Source organism: Leucoraja erinacea, chromosome 4, assembly GCF_028641065.1.
Source record: "Leucoraja erinacea ecotype New England chromosome 4, Leri_hhj_1, whole genome shotgun sequence".
Lineage (NCBI taxonomy): Eukaryota > Metazoa > Chordata > Chondrichthyes > Rajiformes > Rajidae > Leucoraja > Leucoraja erinaceus.
In genome coordinates this window covers 11,728,379-11,746,963 of record NC_073380.1, presented here as the reverse complement: position 1 = coordinate 11,746,963, position 18,585 = coordinate 11,728,379, and the positions used below count along the sequence as shown (strand labels likewise).

General features: G+C 40.8%; 1 protein-coding gene across 3 annotated transcripts in view; it reads right to left on the bottom strand.

The window, feature by feature from the left end:
- Positions 1 to 18,585, bottom strand: part of lrrcc1 (leucine rich repeat and coiled-coil centrosomal protein 1) — a 104,534-nt gene that overhangs the window by 37,805 nt on the left and 48,144 nt on the right. For all 3 annotated transcript variants that reach the window (XM_055633664.1, XM_055633665.1, XM_055633666.1), the window contains 5 exons: positions 17,236 to 17,434; positions 15,073 to 15,221; positions 6,957 to 7,161; positions 3,995 to 4,134; positions 436 to 637 (listed from right to left, as the gene is read on the bottom strand). In XM_055633664.1, the coding sequence (XP_055489639.1) occupies positions 436 to 637; positions 3,995 to 4,134; positions 6,957 to 7,161; positions 15,073 to 15,221; positions 17,236 to 17,434 (895 nt within the window). The remainder of the gene's footprint in view (positions 1 to 435; positions 638 to 3,994; positions 4,135 to 6,956; positions 7,162 to 15,072; positions 15,222 to 17,235; positions 17,435 to 18,585) is intronic.

Sequence of the window (18,585 nt, the reverse complement as noted above, 5' to 3'; positions counted from 1 at the left end):
GATTGACATAGAATTGAATTATCTGTCCACTTTTCAAAAATCTAGTTATGTTATTAATTGGTTACTTTGTTCCCTTAAATCTATTGTTTACATTTGAACGTAAAAGTCAAATTGCCTAAATGTTTTAGTTATTAAAATACTGCTGCATGTGGTTGCTGCCTCTGTTTTCAATTATTTTAAGTGCAGTTGAAATTATGTATTGAATATTTAGCCAGCAGTTAGAAGGCATATTTTCTGGCCCAACCAATGTATCAAAGCCTCATATTTCTATGTTTAACCTTGTTGGCTTAAATGTGCACCAACAACTTAATATGTTTTGTCCATCTTTAAACATTACAGTGGTAATCGTCAAAGTAAACACAACATTTTTATTTAACCGAATAACATTAGCTCAATATGACTTCATGAAGTTATACAACGGTACCCATTTATTACCTCTGTAAAACGATTTGCTTCAATGGTAAGAGCCATTCGAAATTCATCCTCCAATGTAACGTACTGTTGATTAGAAAGGTCCATTTTTTCTTGATAACCTTTCAATTGTTGAACATGTTTTTCTTCTAGTTTTGCTACTTCTCGAGACACAGCATTTTGAAATTCTGGTCCATTTAAAGTTACTCTGGATTCTACTTCTTTTCTATGGAATAAAAACATTGTCACTTTAGCATGGTGATAAAGCAGCATATTTTGAAATTACTTTAATCTAAAATAAAACAAATAACATATGTTCTGCTCATTAAACAAAACAAAATTGTAGACAAATTAGATGCAAAAATGAATCATCAGGCCTATGACTAATATCAAGCAGAAACTGCAGTAATAGTATTTCATGATAACTGAACACGGTAAAAGAGCATTTACTGTGACCTACTTCCTTGTTGTTTCCCAATTTATGATTGTACATGGAAGAGACCTCCATCAATGGAAGCTGCAAAGTCACAGGACCCTCCATAATGTTTGGGACAAAGATCCATCATTTATTTATTTGCTTCTGTACTCCACAATTTGAGATTTGTAATAGAATAAATCACATGTGGTTAAACTGCACTTTGTCAGATTTTACTAAAGGGTGCAGGTAAGGGTCGGCGGTCTTCACGACTGAGGTGGTGGTGGTGACGATGGCAGGAGCAGCCATGATGGCAGTGGTGGTGGAAGTGGCAGTGACAGCGCGAGTGGCTGGGGTAGCGGCGGCGGCAGGAGATGGAGATAATAATAATCAAATAGAGTGTACAAAATCAGTTGCAAAAGCATTTTATGTATACTCATGTTTTGATGGTGTAGGACCAGCAAACATAAAATGGCCATTCAATTATTTGATCTATTTTTGGTTAGTATCGGTTGGTTAAGAAAGGAATGTTGAGCAGAATAGTGCAGGAAGGTAAAATTGGGTATCAGATAGGATAGGCTGCAATAGATAGTTTGTAAATAGCACATCACTTGAGATGGGCAACAGCAGAGTAAATTGGCAGAGGATGGCAAAGGAAACAGTGGAGTTGAATATGATGGAGATCTTAAATGGATGGATAATTAATTGCTGAGATCAATGTCAGAACAGGAAGTAACAATTGCAGTCATCAACTATAATGGAAAATGGAAATGAATAGAAGTGGAACAACCCAAATGTGCCTACAGCTAAAACAGTAGGTTATAACTAATTATCTAGATCCACTGAAAATATTGAAAGTCATAAATAATGAAAATTGCAAAGCAAAATTAATAAGGAGACAAAAATATAAGTTTGTTTCAATATACTTCAATAATTGAACACAAATCCTAGTGTGAATATTCCTTCATTTTAATATAGATTATAAATAATATGACCAATTTATTTTGGGTGCAAGATGATTAATGATAAATATATCAATACGTATACTGCTTTTGCTATGTCCTATTATTTCTTTATTCATACATTAAAGTAAAACAGCTAAATGTAATCAACTATTTAGCAGTAAATATTTTGTGACCCATTTAAATTATTCTTTCCATCTGAGAAATTGCAGCTGTTGATTAGAAATGAACCAAAATACCATACAGAACAAGATGCAATGCAACACATAACCAGCTATTTAAGATATTTATCTAAGTTTCAGTCTAATCCAAGACTGTTAAAAACATGATAACACATGCAAGGCAAATAAATATCAAAAGCGTACAAACTATGCACTATGTTTAAATGAATTAAAAATATAATGAATGAATTAAATAATTAACATATGATTAATTCTGACCGAGATGAACTAATTTTCTCAGCATTGACATTTACACTACAGTATTACAATGAAATTACATGGGAAACACTGAACTAACTAATCCGGGAAATGCTTGTCCAGCAGCACTGTAAAAGTAGCTAGTGCATCAACATTCTTATTCTCCACATCTGAGAGAGGAAATCTCAAAGATGCTGCATTTGTGACCATCTTCAAGCAATGAATCAAGTCTGTGAGTAGAAACAATAGAGTGGTTTCCCTGCGGTCTACCTTGGGGAAAGTTACTTCCAGGACAACCCTTTACCACTACCTCCTGCTGATCAAACAGCTCCCTAAATTGTCGCAAGTAGTTACTCCGTTTAGAGGCACAGTAGACACTACCTTCAACTTTGAGCAAAATATAGGGAGCTACTATATGCAAGCAATGACCCTTATTATCATTGTCGGGGTGCAATGGAGAGCTTTGTTTTGCAAGCTATCTGATCAAATCAGATAATACTATACATAAATACAATCAAGTCAAACTCGAGTCCAATAGGTAAAGCAAAGAGAAAGATTCAGTGCAAAATATAATTCTCAATCTCCAAAGCCAAACTTAGTGAAGACCAGTGTGAAATAAGGTTGGCCAACAGTTTTTTCCCCCCAATCCTTCTGGTCGCAATGTTATACCTTGTATCCAACTCTCCAAAAATGTATACAACAAAGTATATTATTTCTATCCTGTACACTGACATCACCAAATTTGGCTCACTACAGTGGTGTCACAGCTAATTTATAGATGGCATTAGAGCTGTGCTTAGCCAAAGAGTCATGGAGGTAAAGAGAGCACAGCAGGGGAGTAAGCACGCAGCCTTGAGGTGCTGATCGTTGGTGAGTAGGCAATGTTGTTACCGATCCACACTGATTGAAGTCTGCCGATGGGAAGGTCAAGGATCCAGTTGAAAGGGATTATCGCCAAATTCCCAGAATCAAGGGATATGTGGAGAAAGCAGGAACAGGTTGCTGATTTAGGATGATCAGCCATGATCATATTGAATGGCGGTGCTGGCTTGAAGGGTCGAATGCCCTTCTCCTGCACCTATTTTCTTTGTTTCTATGTATCACGCTTTTTCATTACTGTTGAAGCAGCATCTATCTAGACAAGTTTCATTACACTGCAATGTTTCCCTTGTAGAGTATGAAAATTAGATGAGTCTTGATGATAAACCATCCTACTAATGGCTGAAGGCCACAGCCCGTATCTTCTGACCAGTGGCAATTTTCCTGCTGACACCAGCGGACCGGAAGTACAATACTGAATCAAGGGAATGTTGGGGTGATTTAGGATGGTTAATGCGGTGCTGGCTCGAAGGGCCGAACGGTTCTGGTTTTCATTACTGGAGAGCATCTATCTAGACTTGGAATTTGCAATGTGACTAAATGGCAACAGTAGGAGGATACGTTCTCTCATGTGGGAGATTATTAGTCCATGCTCAAATGTAGGAATAGGTTGCTTCATTGTCTGATGTTTCTCAACTGGAATTGAACAGTATGCAATCAACAAACATCCCTACTTTTGATCTTATCACTTAAGGCATAGCTACAAGCTATTGAAAGCACAATTTTAAAAATCTTTTATTTATCGATGCTCAAATTCTAATTAAAATTAAATTAAAATTAGGCATGATTTATTGAAATACTAGTCTCCGTTTATTAGTTTATGAGGTTCAGGCATAGATAATTACCAAAGAAGTATAGTTCTAGTTAATTATGCCACCAAAGATCCCCCCACCATTATACCCCCATACCTGTGTTCTTTCTCTCTGCAAGCAAGAAGCTCCTGCAGTTGCTGTACTTTTTCTTTTTGCTGATCGAGGGAGACCTGTAGTAACTCAACTTCTCTTTGAGCAGCTGAAGTTTTCAACTCTGTTTCTTGAATTCGTTTCATCTGCACGCAAATATCATCAAGCTCATTAAGGTTGTACACCAGATCAAAGTTAAATTGTATTGAATATGTTTACCAGCAAGTTCATTAGCCTTTCACTGCTAGCGTAAACAACTTCTTGCCCCAATAAAAATCAAATGCCCTGAACATCATACAAAAATAGCAATTACATCGAATACCACATTTCTCAGCTACAAAACAGCAAGACAAAGCAGCTACACGTCTTCATTTAAGGAACATAAATAAAAGAAGGGGTTCAGCTTTCAATCTAATCACCCAGCACCATTTTTTTGGGCTAACTCCAGCATCTCTTGATTCTCTTCATTCCAAAAGTCTACCTCTATCTTCCACATGCCGGGCAAGTGAGTCCCAATACAGAATTCCAAATAAATTATCCTCTGGGTGAAGAAATCCTTGTCTCGGTTTTGAAAGGCAAACCTTCTTTGAAATGTGACCCTCTGGTTTTGAATGCCTGAACCATTCTCATATTGCAAAATAATTCTTCTCAACTTAAGTATAGACCCGGTAAACTTAAGTATAGGCCCAGGTCAAACTCATCATCCTTGCAATCAACCTGGCAGACCTTTGCCAGTCTTGCCAATAAGGAAACAAGATCCGATTGAGACACAATATTCTAGCTGTGTTCTCATCAAAGCCCTGCATAATTGTAGTAATCATCTGCACTTGTATTCGAAACAACTTGCACTAAAAGTCAACATACCATGCAACTTCCTAATTGTTTGCAGTTTGTGCAAATTAGCTTTTATTGATTAGTGTACAGAACATCTAAATCTCTCTGAGCATCAAAACCTGCAGTGGAAAGACGTAGGATTGATTTTTCTCTGGTAACGATGTCCAGTTTAAAAACAAGGGTGGGCCATTCAGGACAGAGACGAGGAGGAATTTCTTCACTTGGAGGTTTGTGAATGTTTGGAATTCTGTACTCTAAGGAGCTGCATATGTTCAGTATGGAATTTATTCAAGAAAGCACTTAGATATTAAGGAAACTAAGGGATTACAGGTTTAATGCACAAAGCCCCCTTGAGGTAAGAGGCCAATAATGATCTTTGGAATAACATAGCAGGCATGAGGGACTTAATGACCTGGCCCTGCTTATCTTTCTTATGTATTTATGTTGAGTGGTGATGTGGAGGCAGAATGAAGCTGACAGATTGCAAGTTGAAAGTAGACAAAAAACACACGGTAATTTGTTCGGCCTTGAGGAAGTAACGTTACCTGCCTGAATACTTTTCATAAGGTCATAAGTGATAGGAGTAGAATTAGGCCATTTGGCCCATCAAGTCCACTCCGCCATTCAATCATGGCTGATCTATCTCTCCCTCCTAACCCCATTCTCCTGCCGTATCCCCATAACCACTGACTTCTGTACTATTCAAAAATCTATCTATCTCTGCCTTAAAAATATCCACTGACTTGGCCTCTACAGACTTCTGTGGCAAAGAATGCCACAGATTCACCACCCACTGACCAAAAACATTTCTCCTCATCTCCTTCCTAAAAGAACATCCTTTAATTTTAAGGCTATGACCTCTTGTTCTAGACTCTTCCACAAGTGGAAACATTCTCTCCACATCTATTCTATGAAAGCCTTTTACTATTCTATACGCTTCAGAGGTCTCCCCCTCATTCTTCTAAACTCCAGCGAGTATGCTGTTTCCCCCAAGATTTGAAAATTACTGTGTTAATGAACTGACTGTCTCCGTTGGATTGCAACCTTGTCGTGGTCGGGGAGCTTGTGTGTCTCAGTGACCCCTAGAGCTATGCCAGCGGGAGATTCATCTCCTGTTAGGGTCGCCCATGCTGGACAGGTCGAAGGGTAAAGGCGAGACGAAGAGCGATCCACTGGTCCTCCAGGTTGGAGGTTGAGTACAGGGCTAACAACCCTGTCTCGTAAAACAAATATGTTACGGAAACAGCAACTGAAGGAATCAACACCATTGGGCGTGATGGACTTCCAGGGCTATCGACAGATGCTAGGATGAATGTCAATGGTGAAAGCCGAAAGGAAAGAGAACCAGACAGCATCCCAAGAACAGCCCTGCGCTGGACACTGGAAGGGAAAAGGAAAAGAGGGAGACCCAAAACCACCTGGCGTCGAACTGTAGAGGAGGAAATGAAAACAATGGACCTGACCTGGGGTAGTTTCCAGAAGCTAGACCAGAGCAGACAGGAGTGGAGGACCTTCGTTGCTGCCCTACATGCCAGGAGGCATCATAGGCAGTAAGTAAGTAAGTTAGTAATGAACTGTCTGCTTAAGTAAAAGTTTCATAATATTTAAGTGTCTAACTACTGCCTGTATACTCAGTTTTATTGCCTGGCCCTCCTTATACCTCTACTAAAAACAGACTATTTCTTTCTCCGGAAGGGAACAATGACGATTTTGTGCCCATTTCAATACCTTTTTGAGTTTTAGCGCCAGACAAAAATTTTATCCATTTGTTTTTGAAAGTTGGTTTTCAGGTCAGAACATTTTCAGTTCTTAAATGTTCAATTTAGTTACAAAAGTGTAAGATGATTGGAAAACAATTAGTGGTAACACGAGTGGAACCATTTTATACACCAGTGGATTTGACAGATAAAAAACTGAGATAAAATGTGGGAAAAACCAGGAACATAACTTACAAAACTGCTCTTAGATCTCTCAAGAAATTGAATCACTTTCTCTGTCATCCTTTCAAATATTGAGCCAATAGGGCAATTTTATGATGCACAGCATCAATGAGGTTTACTGTATTGGAAACGCAAATGTGACATCAATAAACTATTTTTACAAATCACGTTATATATTCCATCACGGACATTACCTCCATAGTCTGTTGTTGCAGTCTTTGTGTCTCTGTCTTCAAAAGTGTTTCTTCAAGAGATTTCAGGGCTTTATGTTTATCTTCCTCAATACACCTCATTTTACTTAGCTCCTCTGTAAGAGTCCCTACTTTCTTTTTTAACTCTGCAGCATAAGCCCGTAATTGGCTTTTGCCTTCTTTCTCTTTCACAAGCAACTCTTTTAGCCTGGAATTACAATAAAAATAAAAATAATTAAAAACCAAACTGAAAAATCAAAAAAGCAACTAATCACATTAAGTATGAACCAATCCTAAGTTAATTTGGTTTATTATTATGATTCCAGAGGGCATCAACCAAAATAATATTATGTTACATTGACAAAAATGCACTTATTAAATGTAGTGTACATTGCTCACTTAAACAGTGCTTTAAATATGTGTCAATCACTTCGAACACAAATTCAGCTTCCTCCTATGGAAGACAACAATTGAAGAAATATAAATATCAGCCGTATTTTCACAAACAAAAATTGGAACACACAGAAACGTTACAGGCATTTCATTCAAAGCTTACATTTTGAATTATTTTCAACATTTGCATAATCGCTGTAACAATAGAGGCTATTCTATTTGTCTATAAGTAACCAATCCGGCACACAGGATGCTCAATTATATTAATGAATTCATCTCTCTGTTGAAGTAGCACACCTGACTAAAATAACAAATCATCAGAATTGTTTACATTACCAAAAGAAAGTGCAGAAATCCAGAATTTTAAAGACCTCAATTGTTCCCAAATTATACAACCCCATAGCTCTATTATTCATGAATAATTAAAAAAAAGCACAATAAATAGTTAATGCAAAATAAATATTTAACAGCTCAAGAAAATTATTCATAATAACTTTGCTTCCCAAATGCATCACATAACAGATTGGCTCATTTATTATAGCTTTGGTGATAAGATACTGTGAAATCACTGAGGCACTGAAAGAAAATACTTCAAACATATTCCACACTGAATCACGACAAAAGCTTCATTACAGAAATAATTCACAAACACTGAATCGCATTTGTTAAAAAAAAAAACGATTTGGCTTGCGATGGTTTAAGGACGCAAACAATATCAATTTCTCCACTGATAAGACTATCTCCTTCAAGCAGCACTTCCATGGGAACCAAATATGACTTGTTTTTAATAATTGCAGAAAGCAACAAAGCCAGATGATTCAAACATTAAAAATGAGCTTAAAAACTACAAAGTGTAAACAAAAGTGCCAGATGAACTGTAGGGGCTCTCCAATTCATGTTGGAGTGGATTAAGCTAAAAAAAAACGCACCAAATCACAGGAGCAGCAACCAATAAGGACACTTGAGAATTATTGTTTGCTCTGTACCTTATACATGGGATACTGCCAATGAATCCCATTACACTGATTTGCTTACGGCTTTAAAAAAAATCTAAACAAACTCTCGCCTCAACAGAAAAATTCCATCAGAATATTGATGTGTAACAGAATTAGATTTATTTTTTATTCGCTGGGGAAAATGGCACTTTTTGCCTTTTGATGGCATATTATCCTGCAATTAAAATACATTTGCTTAACTAGAAAATATGAATGAACGTGTGTGAGTGCGAGTGATGGTATATTATATTAGAATATTAATAGGTATCTAGTTTGGGGTAAAAAATGACATTTGCTTTTTATTCATGGATTCAGTAAACTGAGAGGACACGATAGCTATTTGCTACAAGCTTTCTGATTTCAACACCGACTAATTTTCTGTTCTTCCTGGAATCATGGCATACCAAGTGGAAAATTGCTTAGATGCTACCCGCACAGCAATAACAGGGCAAATCCAATCGTACCAGTCTGATTCCAATGGGTACCAATGTGACAAAATACATCACCCACTGTGCTGCCACATGGTGCTTATTCATCAATACTTCACAAACAAACTTCAGAGGTAAGAACAATTTTAACCCCATGATATTGAGATCAAAAGATGGGAAGTGACAGAACCTTTTTCATATCGTGATAACAGCTAAACATATTCAACAATCAGGCATGGGATGATAAGCAAATAAGATTCATACCAGAAAATGCAAGGCAATAAACATTTCCAAACTTTCCTTTAACACAGAATATTCCAACAGCAACATCCTGAGTATCACCACTGTTATCGTCATTGATAAAAACAGCATGGAAAAGGGTCCTTCAGCCCACGATGATCATCAACCACCCATTTACAATAATACGTTAATCCCCTTCTTTTACTTTGCCCCCATTCTCATCAACTCCTTGCAGATTCTATCTCACATCTTTGCGAAATGGGAGGAAACTGGACCACCTTGTGGGAAACCCACAAGGCAAAAGGGATAACATGCAAAACCTATTCAGACAGCACCTGGCCTCAGATAAGAATCCAGGCCTCTGGTGAAATAATCTGGTGAGAAAATACTTTGCTTCCAACTGTGTTTGATCTTCCAATTAGTTGTTTGATCTTCAATGGTTTTACATGAATAGATAACATTTACTATAATTACATCAGTTTACATCTGAGATTAATTTATGTTCTCAGATTGATTAGTAGGACTGGGTGTTACAATCCCTAAGATTTCACTACAATTGACATTCTTGGTTACGACCACTAGTTGAATTTGCTAACAATCAGACACATCTTCAGTTGTGTACCTCAACGTCACTGGGTGTTTCGGCCTTTTATCACAAGCCACCCTCAGTCGAGGCAGGCCCTCCGCAGGTTGATCAGACCTGGGTGTGTGTCTTATTGTTAGCCTCTAGATGGTCATGTGGCAGACCAGACAGCATCTTTCCTCTTCAGCCACAACCAGTTCTTTTGGCAAGTTCTTTTAATGGCCTCCTTTGTGCCTGCCTTTTGACTCCTACTTCCCTCAGGAGCCTTGCGGTGGAACTGGTTACAAAGCCCCTGCACCCCACCTCCACTGGACACACCCTTACCCTCCAATCTCTCTCCTCTGCTGCAAGGTTTGAATATCGAAGCTTTTTCCTTTCATAAGCCTCGTCTACAACCTCCTCCCATGGGACCGTCAGCTCAATGATGAAAACACACCGACAGGAGTTGGACCAGAGAACGAGGTCTGGTCACAGGTTGGTAACTGCGATTTCAACTGGGAACGAAAGCCTCTGGCCTAGGTCAACACGCATTTCTCAGTCCCTGGCTGCGTTCAGTGGGCATGAGTTGAGAGGCGAGGGGTTAGTCCTCCGTATCTCTCCTTCCCGGATGAAGGATGGTATTTGCGGGAATGTTATCTGGGCATTGATAGGCATGACGTGGTGGTAACTCTCTAGCACTCGAGTTCAGCTGCCAAACACCTCAGCACCTGGTTGTGTCGCCAGGTGTATCTGCCTTGTGTTAGGCTGGTTTTACAGCCGACCAGGATGTGCTTGAGGTTTGCTGGAACTGCACACAGGGGGCAGGCTGGATCCTCTCGCAGCCAATAGATTTAGGTTTGTGGGAGAGGGACGGACGTCATATGTGGCTCTGATAATGAAGCTCAACTTATTTGACTCCATGGTCCACAGCTCTCTCCATGTGATCTTCCTCCTCTCAACGCCATCCCACGTCATCCAGCGGCCTTGTTTGGCTTGGGATATGGCTTTGGCACACCTGGCTGTTTCTTCCTGGTGCCGCACCTCCTCCACCACCAGGTGCCGACGTTCAGCTGGAGTAGCCTTTTGCCAGGTAGGTTTCATTGCTCCCAGGCCAAAGCCCCCTCGGCTTCGTTGGACATGGCCCACTATGTCCCGGTGTTGGAGGGCGGATTTTGCGTCCAGTACCACTGCTGCTGGAGTCCATTTCTTCCCTGTTGCTAGGGTTGGAGCGACACCTCTTATCAGGGTTGGCGGCGCGACCGACGTCGCAGCGGCCTCTGCAGTCCGTCCGTCTTTTTTTATTTTATTGTCCTGTTGAGGGTACAGTTTGTGGTGGGTTTTTGACTATGTATGTGTGGAAGGAGTGGGGGTGGGTGGGGGAAAATTTTAGATCTCTTCCCTGTACGGGGACCCGACCTTTTCCCTGTTGGGTCTCTGTTGTCGTTGGGGCCTAGCGCCGTGGAGCGACCTCCAACCGGAGCTGCGGACCTACCATCGTGGAGCTGGCCGGCTTCGGAGCGTGGAGCTGCAAGGCTCGCTGCTGCAAGACTCCGGTGGAACTTGACACTGGGAGCTCGCTCCCCGGTGTGAGACTGCTTTGCGAGGGCACGGTAACGGCGACTCTCCCGCGAATTGCGGGGTTGAGAGTGACCTGGAAGTGACCTTACATGCTTTAGATGGCCATGGACTTGCTAGCGCCCGCCACGAGGGCCTTACATCGCCTGGACGGCTTTAAGTGGCCGTGGGACTTGCTAGCGCCCGCCGGGGGCTTTGACTTTGACTTCGGGAGAGGAATGGAGAGCAGGGGAGAGAGAGACAAGACTTTGCCTTCCATCACAGTGAGGAGATGCACTGTGATGGATGTTTGTGTAAATTGTGTTGGTGTGTGTCTTGGTTCTTTTCTTGTATGACTGCAGAAACCAAATTTCGTTTGAACTTCATGTGAGGTTCAAATGACAAATAAACGGTATTGTATTGTATTATTGGGTCCCGGGATTCTGTTAGTGTCATGTCCAGCCTCACTTTGGCACATTTGTACTCCTCCACCAGGCTTGAGACTGGCAGTGAGAGGGCTCCATTCCCATAAAGCCCTATGCTGCTGAGGCATCCGGTAGACCAAGGCTTTGTGAGTTCAGGCTTCTCCAGCTGGTTGATATGGTTAAAGTGACCTCATGATGGGTAATTGGTATGAGTGGGGCGGAACCCGAATTGAAGGCACCGTCTTCCCTGAGAGAGCAGTGTTGTTGATTTGCTTTGCCACTGATTGTATCCTGCCCGAAATACTGCAGGATGCGGTGTATCATGCGCCCGAGGCTTTTGACAGGCTTCTCCAGTTGGTATTCGTTATTGTGCCCCTTTCGTCAGTGAGCCGGCCTTTAATGACAGAAATACTGCAGGATTTGCTGGGTTTAATCTCCATTCGTGCCCATTTGATGTTTTCCTGGAGTTTATCCAGCAGGCGTTTGGTGCATGCTTTTGTTGTTGTTATTGTGGTCATGTCATCCATGTACGCCCTGATTGGAGGAAGACGCAGCCCACTCTTCATGCGTTCCCCTCCGACCACCCATTGTGATGCTCGAATGATGAGCTCCATTGCCATGGTGAAAACCAGAGGAGAAATGGTACAGCCTGCCATTATGCCTACCTCAAGGTGCTGCCAGGCGGTGGTGTGGCGCAGAACTGGAGGCCCTGGAAGTAAGCTTTTACCAGCTTTGTGATGACCTCTGGGATCTGGAAGAAGTTAAAAGCTGCCCAAAGAGTCTCATGGGGGCACCGAACCAAAGGCATTGGCAAGATCTAAGAAAACCACAAGCAGATCTCTCTTTTCTTTCTTGGCAGTTTGTATCTGGTGCCAGATGATGTTTGCATGTTCCAGACATCCTGCAAAACCACGTACCCCTGCTTTCTGCACTAATGTGTCAATGAAGTTGTTGCTCTCCAAAAATGCTGAGAGTCTTTGGGCCACAACACCAAAGATCTTTCCTTCCACGTTCAGAAGGCTGTTCTGGCGGAATTGGCTAATGGTTGAGGAGTTCTTTTCTTTGGGAATTAAGATCCCTCCTGCCCTTCGCCATGCCTTAGGTATGATTCCTTTCCCCCATGTCACTTTCATTAACTTCCAAAGGTATTTCAGGGCACCAGGGGTGTTCTTATAGAGCCTGTATGGAATGCCATTGGGCCCTGGGGCTGATGCTGTTCTTGCCCGTTTGACTGTTCTCCACCTCCTTCCATGTAGGAAGCCTTATGTCCATCTGGTGCTCAGGTGGGTGGATAGGTGGCATGGCATCTGGAATGGTGACTGGCTCATGCCTCAGGTTGTCAGAATACGTCTTCCTCAGGTGCTCCTCCAGTTCCCTTACAGGTACTCTCAGGATCCCACTCTTCTCCTTGACAAAGAGGCTTTTGACAAACTTATACGGATCTCTGTAGAAACTTGGCCTCGCCCGATCTTTCTTCTTGTGTTGCTTTCTCAGGCATTCTGCTCTTCGCAGGATTGCCAGGCGCTGCTTTATTTCTGCCTGCAGTGCCTCGAGTCCTTTCCTTTCTGCCTCCACTGTTTTCTCAGCTCCCTCCTTTCTTTCGCCTGTCTTTTGATCTCCTGCTGCCTCCTGGACTTGAACTGGAGTGCTGGTTCCTTCTGTGTCCTCTGTTTCATGACCTTCACCCCAAATCTCTCCGCCCCATAGTTGTATATGGTGTCTCCCATCTTCTCCAGTTTTCTTTCCACACATCCCTTCAATTCTTCCAGAAGATGGACGAGGTCAGTGTTAATGGTCTCCCACTCTTTCCTCTGGCAGGATTTAGGCCACACGATTTGAGACTTTTTCCCTTTCATTTTCTTCTCTACCGCTGACTGTGGCTGGTTGGGCTCTGGACTCGTGTCCGTTGGTGGGACTGTACTTGGTTGAGCTTCGCCTGGGGTGCTGATACCCTGTGGAACAGCTGTGGTGGTTATCCTGCCACTGGGCTTCACTCGACTGATTTGGCCTACCTCTTAGAAAGTAATGGTCAATGCGAGGCCCCACACCAAGCTCTCTCAGGCACTTTTTCCTGCCCTGGTGGATCTTGAGACCCTTCTCTGATGTTATCTTTTCCCAGCCACAGATACAGCTTCGTAACGTATGTCCTGCTGGTGCTGCTGCTCTGTCAATTGCTGTGCTAGTTGTAATACTCATAGTCGATTCCGTTACTAGGTCTGTTGCCGTGTGGTCTGTTGACGAGTCATCTTCCGCCCCCGCTCTCCCAAACTCAAGGGGTATTTTTCGTCTTGTATTTTTCGTAGCAATATATGGGTGGATCCAAAACACTGATTAGCGATGGATCCTGCTGGCATGAGGAGCTAGCCCATGCCAGCCCCGGTGGGGTCTATTCCCTCCGGTCAGTAGTCTCTCCAGGCCATCACTAGGTCTTTCCCTGGTTGTCAGCTGCCCTTTTGCAGCGGTCACTGGTTTGAATCAGATGTTCAGATAGATTAGTAGGACTGGGTGTTACAATCCCTAAGATTTCACTGCAATTGATATTCTATTATGACCACTAGGTGAATTTGCTAACAATCAGACATATCTTCAGTTGTGTACCTTAATAGTCCCCAGCACCCTTTCTCTCATTGGCACGATGTTTTCATAATGCAATTTTCCATAACGCAAGATTTATTAATAATGTACCTATCATTGTTTTGGAGAACTAACATTGTTGTATTAACCTAAACCAATTTTGAAAATGGATCATTGTACAACATAATCATTCAAATTTAAGGTGCTACCAGAACCTAAAAAACAGCTTGCAAAATGATTCCAGAAAAATAGGTTGAAGCTATAATGTGTTGTGGGCAATGTCTTGATAAGAGTTCAGACTAGGTTAAGTTTAAACTGTGTTCTGTGCGAGGTGGGTTAGACTAAAGATCACCTCTCATCCACCTATTTCCATGCCTAATCTTGCATCAGATCATTGGCTTGTCCCATAAGTTACACAGCAACATTTATATCCATACTACATGTTTCTGCAAGCAGGCAAGCAAGTTTATTTATACAGCACATTTCAGCAACATGGCAATTCAAAGTGCTTTACACAAAGCATTAAAGAGCAATCAAAAGCAATTAAAAATAGTCATGACAATGAATAGAAAATAAAAACAAGCTAAAATAGAATTAGACAAGTGTAAAATACAAGAATAAAAGTTACAGTGCAGTGTAAGAAATTAATAATTATTTAATTTATTTAAAGGCAGCGTCAAACAAAAAAGTCTTCAGCCCCGATTTAAAAGAACTAATAGTTGGAGCTGACCTGCATTTTTCTGGAAGTTTGTTCCATTTATGTGGTGCATAAAAACTAAACACTGCTTCTCCATGTATGCTTCTCACTCTGGGGACAGAAAGCAGACCTTTCCCACTCCCAGGCGAGCACAGAGGTCTGGATGGTTCATAATGTAGCAGAAGATCAGAAATGCAAACTTAAACATAGTGCACTGTAACATTGAGAACAATCTATTATGATTCAGGTACCTGTCTGAAGTATGCATGGCCATGTTGTGAAAATCCCTTTTCTCATTAGCTTGATTTTGTAAATTTTTAACTTGGTCCATCAATTGTGTCACAGTTTGCTCTGCCTTCCATCTTGTCTCACGCTCTTGGTCCAACTCTTGAATAAGTACCTAATAAATAAATCATACTCAATTTATATTGCAAAGCGTTAAATACAAGTGTTTTAGTTACACAGAATATGTACATTTGCACTGGTGTTGTTCATTTCACATCCTATTGGACCCCAAACAGTAGCCTCGATATAGGGTGAAAGTTGAATCAAGAGTTAAAATTGTCATGCAGCAAAGATAATGCCACGGTGGTTATGGGAGATTTCATCATGCAGGTAGACTGGGAAAATCAGGTTGGTACTGGATCCCAAGAATGGGAGTTTGTGGAGTGCCCCGATACAGATTCTTAGAGCAGCTTGTACTGGAGACGACCAGGGAGAAGGCAATTCTGGATTTAGTGTTGTGTAATGAACCAGATTTGATAAGGGAACTCAAGGTAAAGGAGCCATTAGGAGATAGTGGCCATAATATGATAAGTTTTAATCTACAATTTGAGAGGGAGAAGGGAAAATTGGAAGTGTCAATATTGCAGTTTGTAAGGTTTGAGACCACGTAAGGTCCTGTTGTGACCAGCACAAAGAAACACCTTGTCTGACATCTTGTAAGTAAGATTTAATCTGAACAACCAACAGAAACTTCTCGAAGGTCACCTGACCTCAATCACGAGGCACAGGCACATTTGCCAGTCAAGTTAGGAAAAGGGGAAGTTAAATGAGTTCTGGATGTCCTTGTACATGAGTCACTGAAAGTAAGCATTCAAGTACAGCAGGCAGTGAAGAAAGCTGTTGGCATGTCGGCCCTCAGGACTTGAGTATAGGAGCAAAGAGGTCCTTCTGCTGTTGTACAAGGACCTGGTGAGACCATATCTGGAGTATTGTGTGCAGTTTTGGTCTCCTAATTTGAGGAAGGACATTTATTGCCATTGAGGGAGTGCAGCGTAGGTTCACGAGGTTAATTCCCGGGATGGCGGGACTGTCATATGTTGAAAGAATGGAGCGACAGGGCTTGTATACATTGGAATTTAGAAGGATGAGAGGAAATCTTATTGAAATATATAAGATTATTAAGGGATTGGACACGATAGAGGCAGGAAACATGTTCCCGATGTTGAGGAAGTCCAGAACCCAGTTTAAGATAAGGGGTAGGCCATTAAGAACGGAGATGAGGAAAAACCTTTTCACACAGAGAGTTGTGAATCTGTGGAATTCTCTGCCTCAGAAGGCAGTGGAGACCGATTCTCTGCAAGCTTTCAAGAGAGAGTTAGATAGAGCTCTTAAAGATAGCGGAGTTAAGGGATATGGGGAGAAGACAGGAACAGGGTATTGATTGTGGATGATCAGTCCTGATCGCAGTGAATGATGGTTCTGGCTCGAAGGGCTGAATGGCCTACTCCTGCACCTATTGTCTATTGAAGCACCCCAAAAGTTATAAATTATTTTTATTTAGACATAAATGACAGTTATCATACATATTTCTGAAGCCCACAAACAGCAAGGATGATAAATGGTCAGTTAATCAATCAGTTCTATGATGTTTTTTGGCAGTTGAGGCCTGGACATGATCTCAGGAGAATTGTATGCTTGACAGCATAATTCTCGCAATTCTGCAGGAGAATAACAGCATATCTTTTCTGATCGTCTTTTACGTCTATCTGTGCAGGAAGAGCGACTTTGATTTAATTTGTCAGTTGAAGGGCATGGACACTGCGGAAAGTCCTTAAATTACGCCATCATCTAGATTATATTTCCCCGGAGTGGAGCTGGAACTTACAGCTTTGTTCAAACTAGAAATCCAAGTCATACCACTTTTAGAATTATTGTACTGTAATGAGAGTACATTTCTGTATAAACATGGAACATCATTTCCACATAAATTCTTAAAATTGATGTTTCAAGCTGAACTGCAGGGCTAGTTAAAAGGTACGTAAAACAGGATGCTATAACAGCACCAAATGTTGCTGGGTAATCTATTGATTCTACATCAGTCAAGCTGCCCAAGATAAGATGTTCTTGTAATGTGTATATTAATCTTATAAAGGTTACCAATATAAATGCAAAAATAATGTTTCTATTACCCTGTATGTGGATTCCTCAGTTATATTAGTTTCCTTATTGTCTTGTAATTTATATTTAACTTTTTGCACTGAAGAATTTCCTGGTATGCTCCCTATTATTTGAAGTTCACCTGAATCTACAGGTGAATTGCTGGAGAATTCTTCATTTCTGGTTTGCTTGACAGAGGATTTAAATTTTCGCATGCAAAGCTGTTCGGCCCTAAGACAAAAAAAAAATTAGCATTACAAGTTCATAACATTTTACACCATAGGACTTCCTGCATCTATAACTTATACTGGCTCTTGAAAGATCCATGCATTCATCTGCCTATCCTCCAGTTGCTTTCAAAAAAAGATTCTCTTCACACTCAGGATAATGCATTTTCCTGTACTTCCCTTTGCCTCATTCTGGTGCATTTACATTTATACTCTCTAATTTACCATTATTAATAATCTCTTAGATTCAAATAAAATAGGATGGAGGAAAATAATTGAAAGTATAGATAACACCATGACAAGTATGAAAATATACTACCAAAAAAACAATTCTTGCCTGTTTTAACAAGCTCATTCATAATGTTCTTCCTCTTAAACCACAAGATTGACCTTTATGATGCAGTAAATTCATTTCTAATATATGGGGGGGATACGCATTGATTATTTGACAACCTTAGAATAGTAATTACAGCTGAGGAAAGCAAGAGCGATACACATAAGAGACGGCAGGTGCTGGAATATTGACTAAAAGTACTGGAGGGACTCAACAGGTCAGGCGGTATCTGTGGAGGGAAATAATCAGAGGACGTTTTGGGTCAAGACCATTCTTGACATAGCTACAAATTAATCAATGTTGTAAAAACAAAAGCTGCTTATTTTAGTGTTTCCATTATATACCCTCAATAAGAGATCCATCAAATGGAAAAGGAGATACATTTGATTTAAAACAATATATCTGTGATTAGGAGAAAAAGAAAGGTGGGGGGCAATAATTGAAAATATAAATGACACTGTCAAGTAAAAATAGTCGGTGCTTCTTCTTTTCCATTTAATTACCCAAGCGACGCAGACAGCATCTCTGGATAGACGGAATTATTTTATTTTTCTTTCTCCCTCTCCCTCTTCCTCTCTCTTTCTCTTTCTCTCCAATTACTTAGTCCTAAGTCCCTTAGTCTTGTCACTCTAACCACATCATTGTTACATACAATGCACCAGGACATCTGGATCCTTCAAAATTTCCTTCTAGCTCTGAGAAAATGTACCAAACTCTGATATCAGGGTGCATAAAACTGTACTTTTCTCTCTAACTAATACTGTGTCTATGAAAATCTCTTTCAGTCACCAAATCCGAATGGTCCCTGTCCTGCAATATTT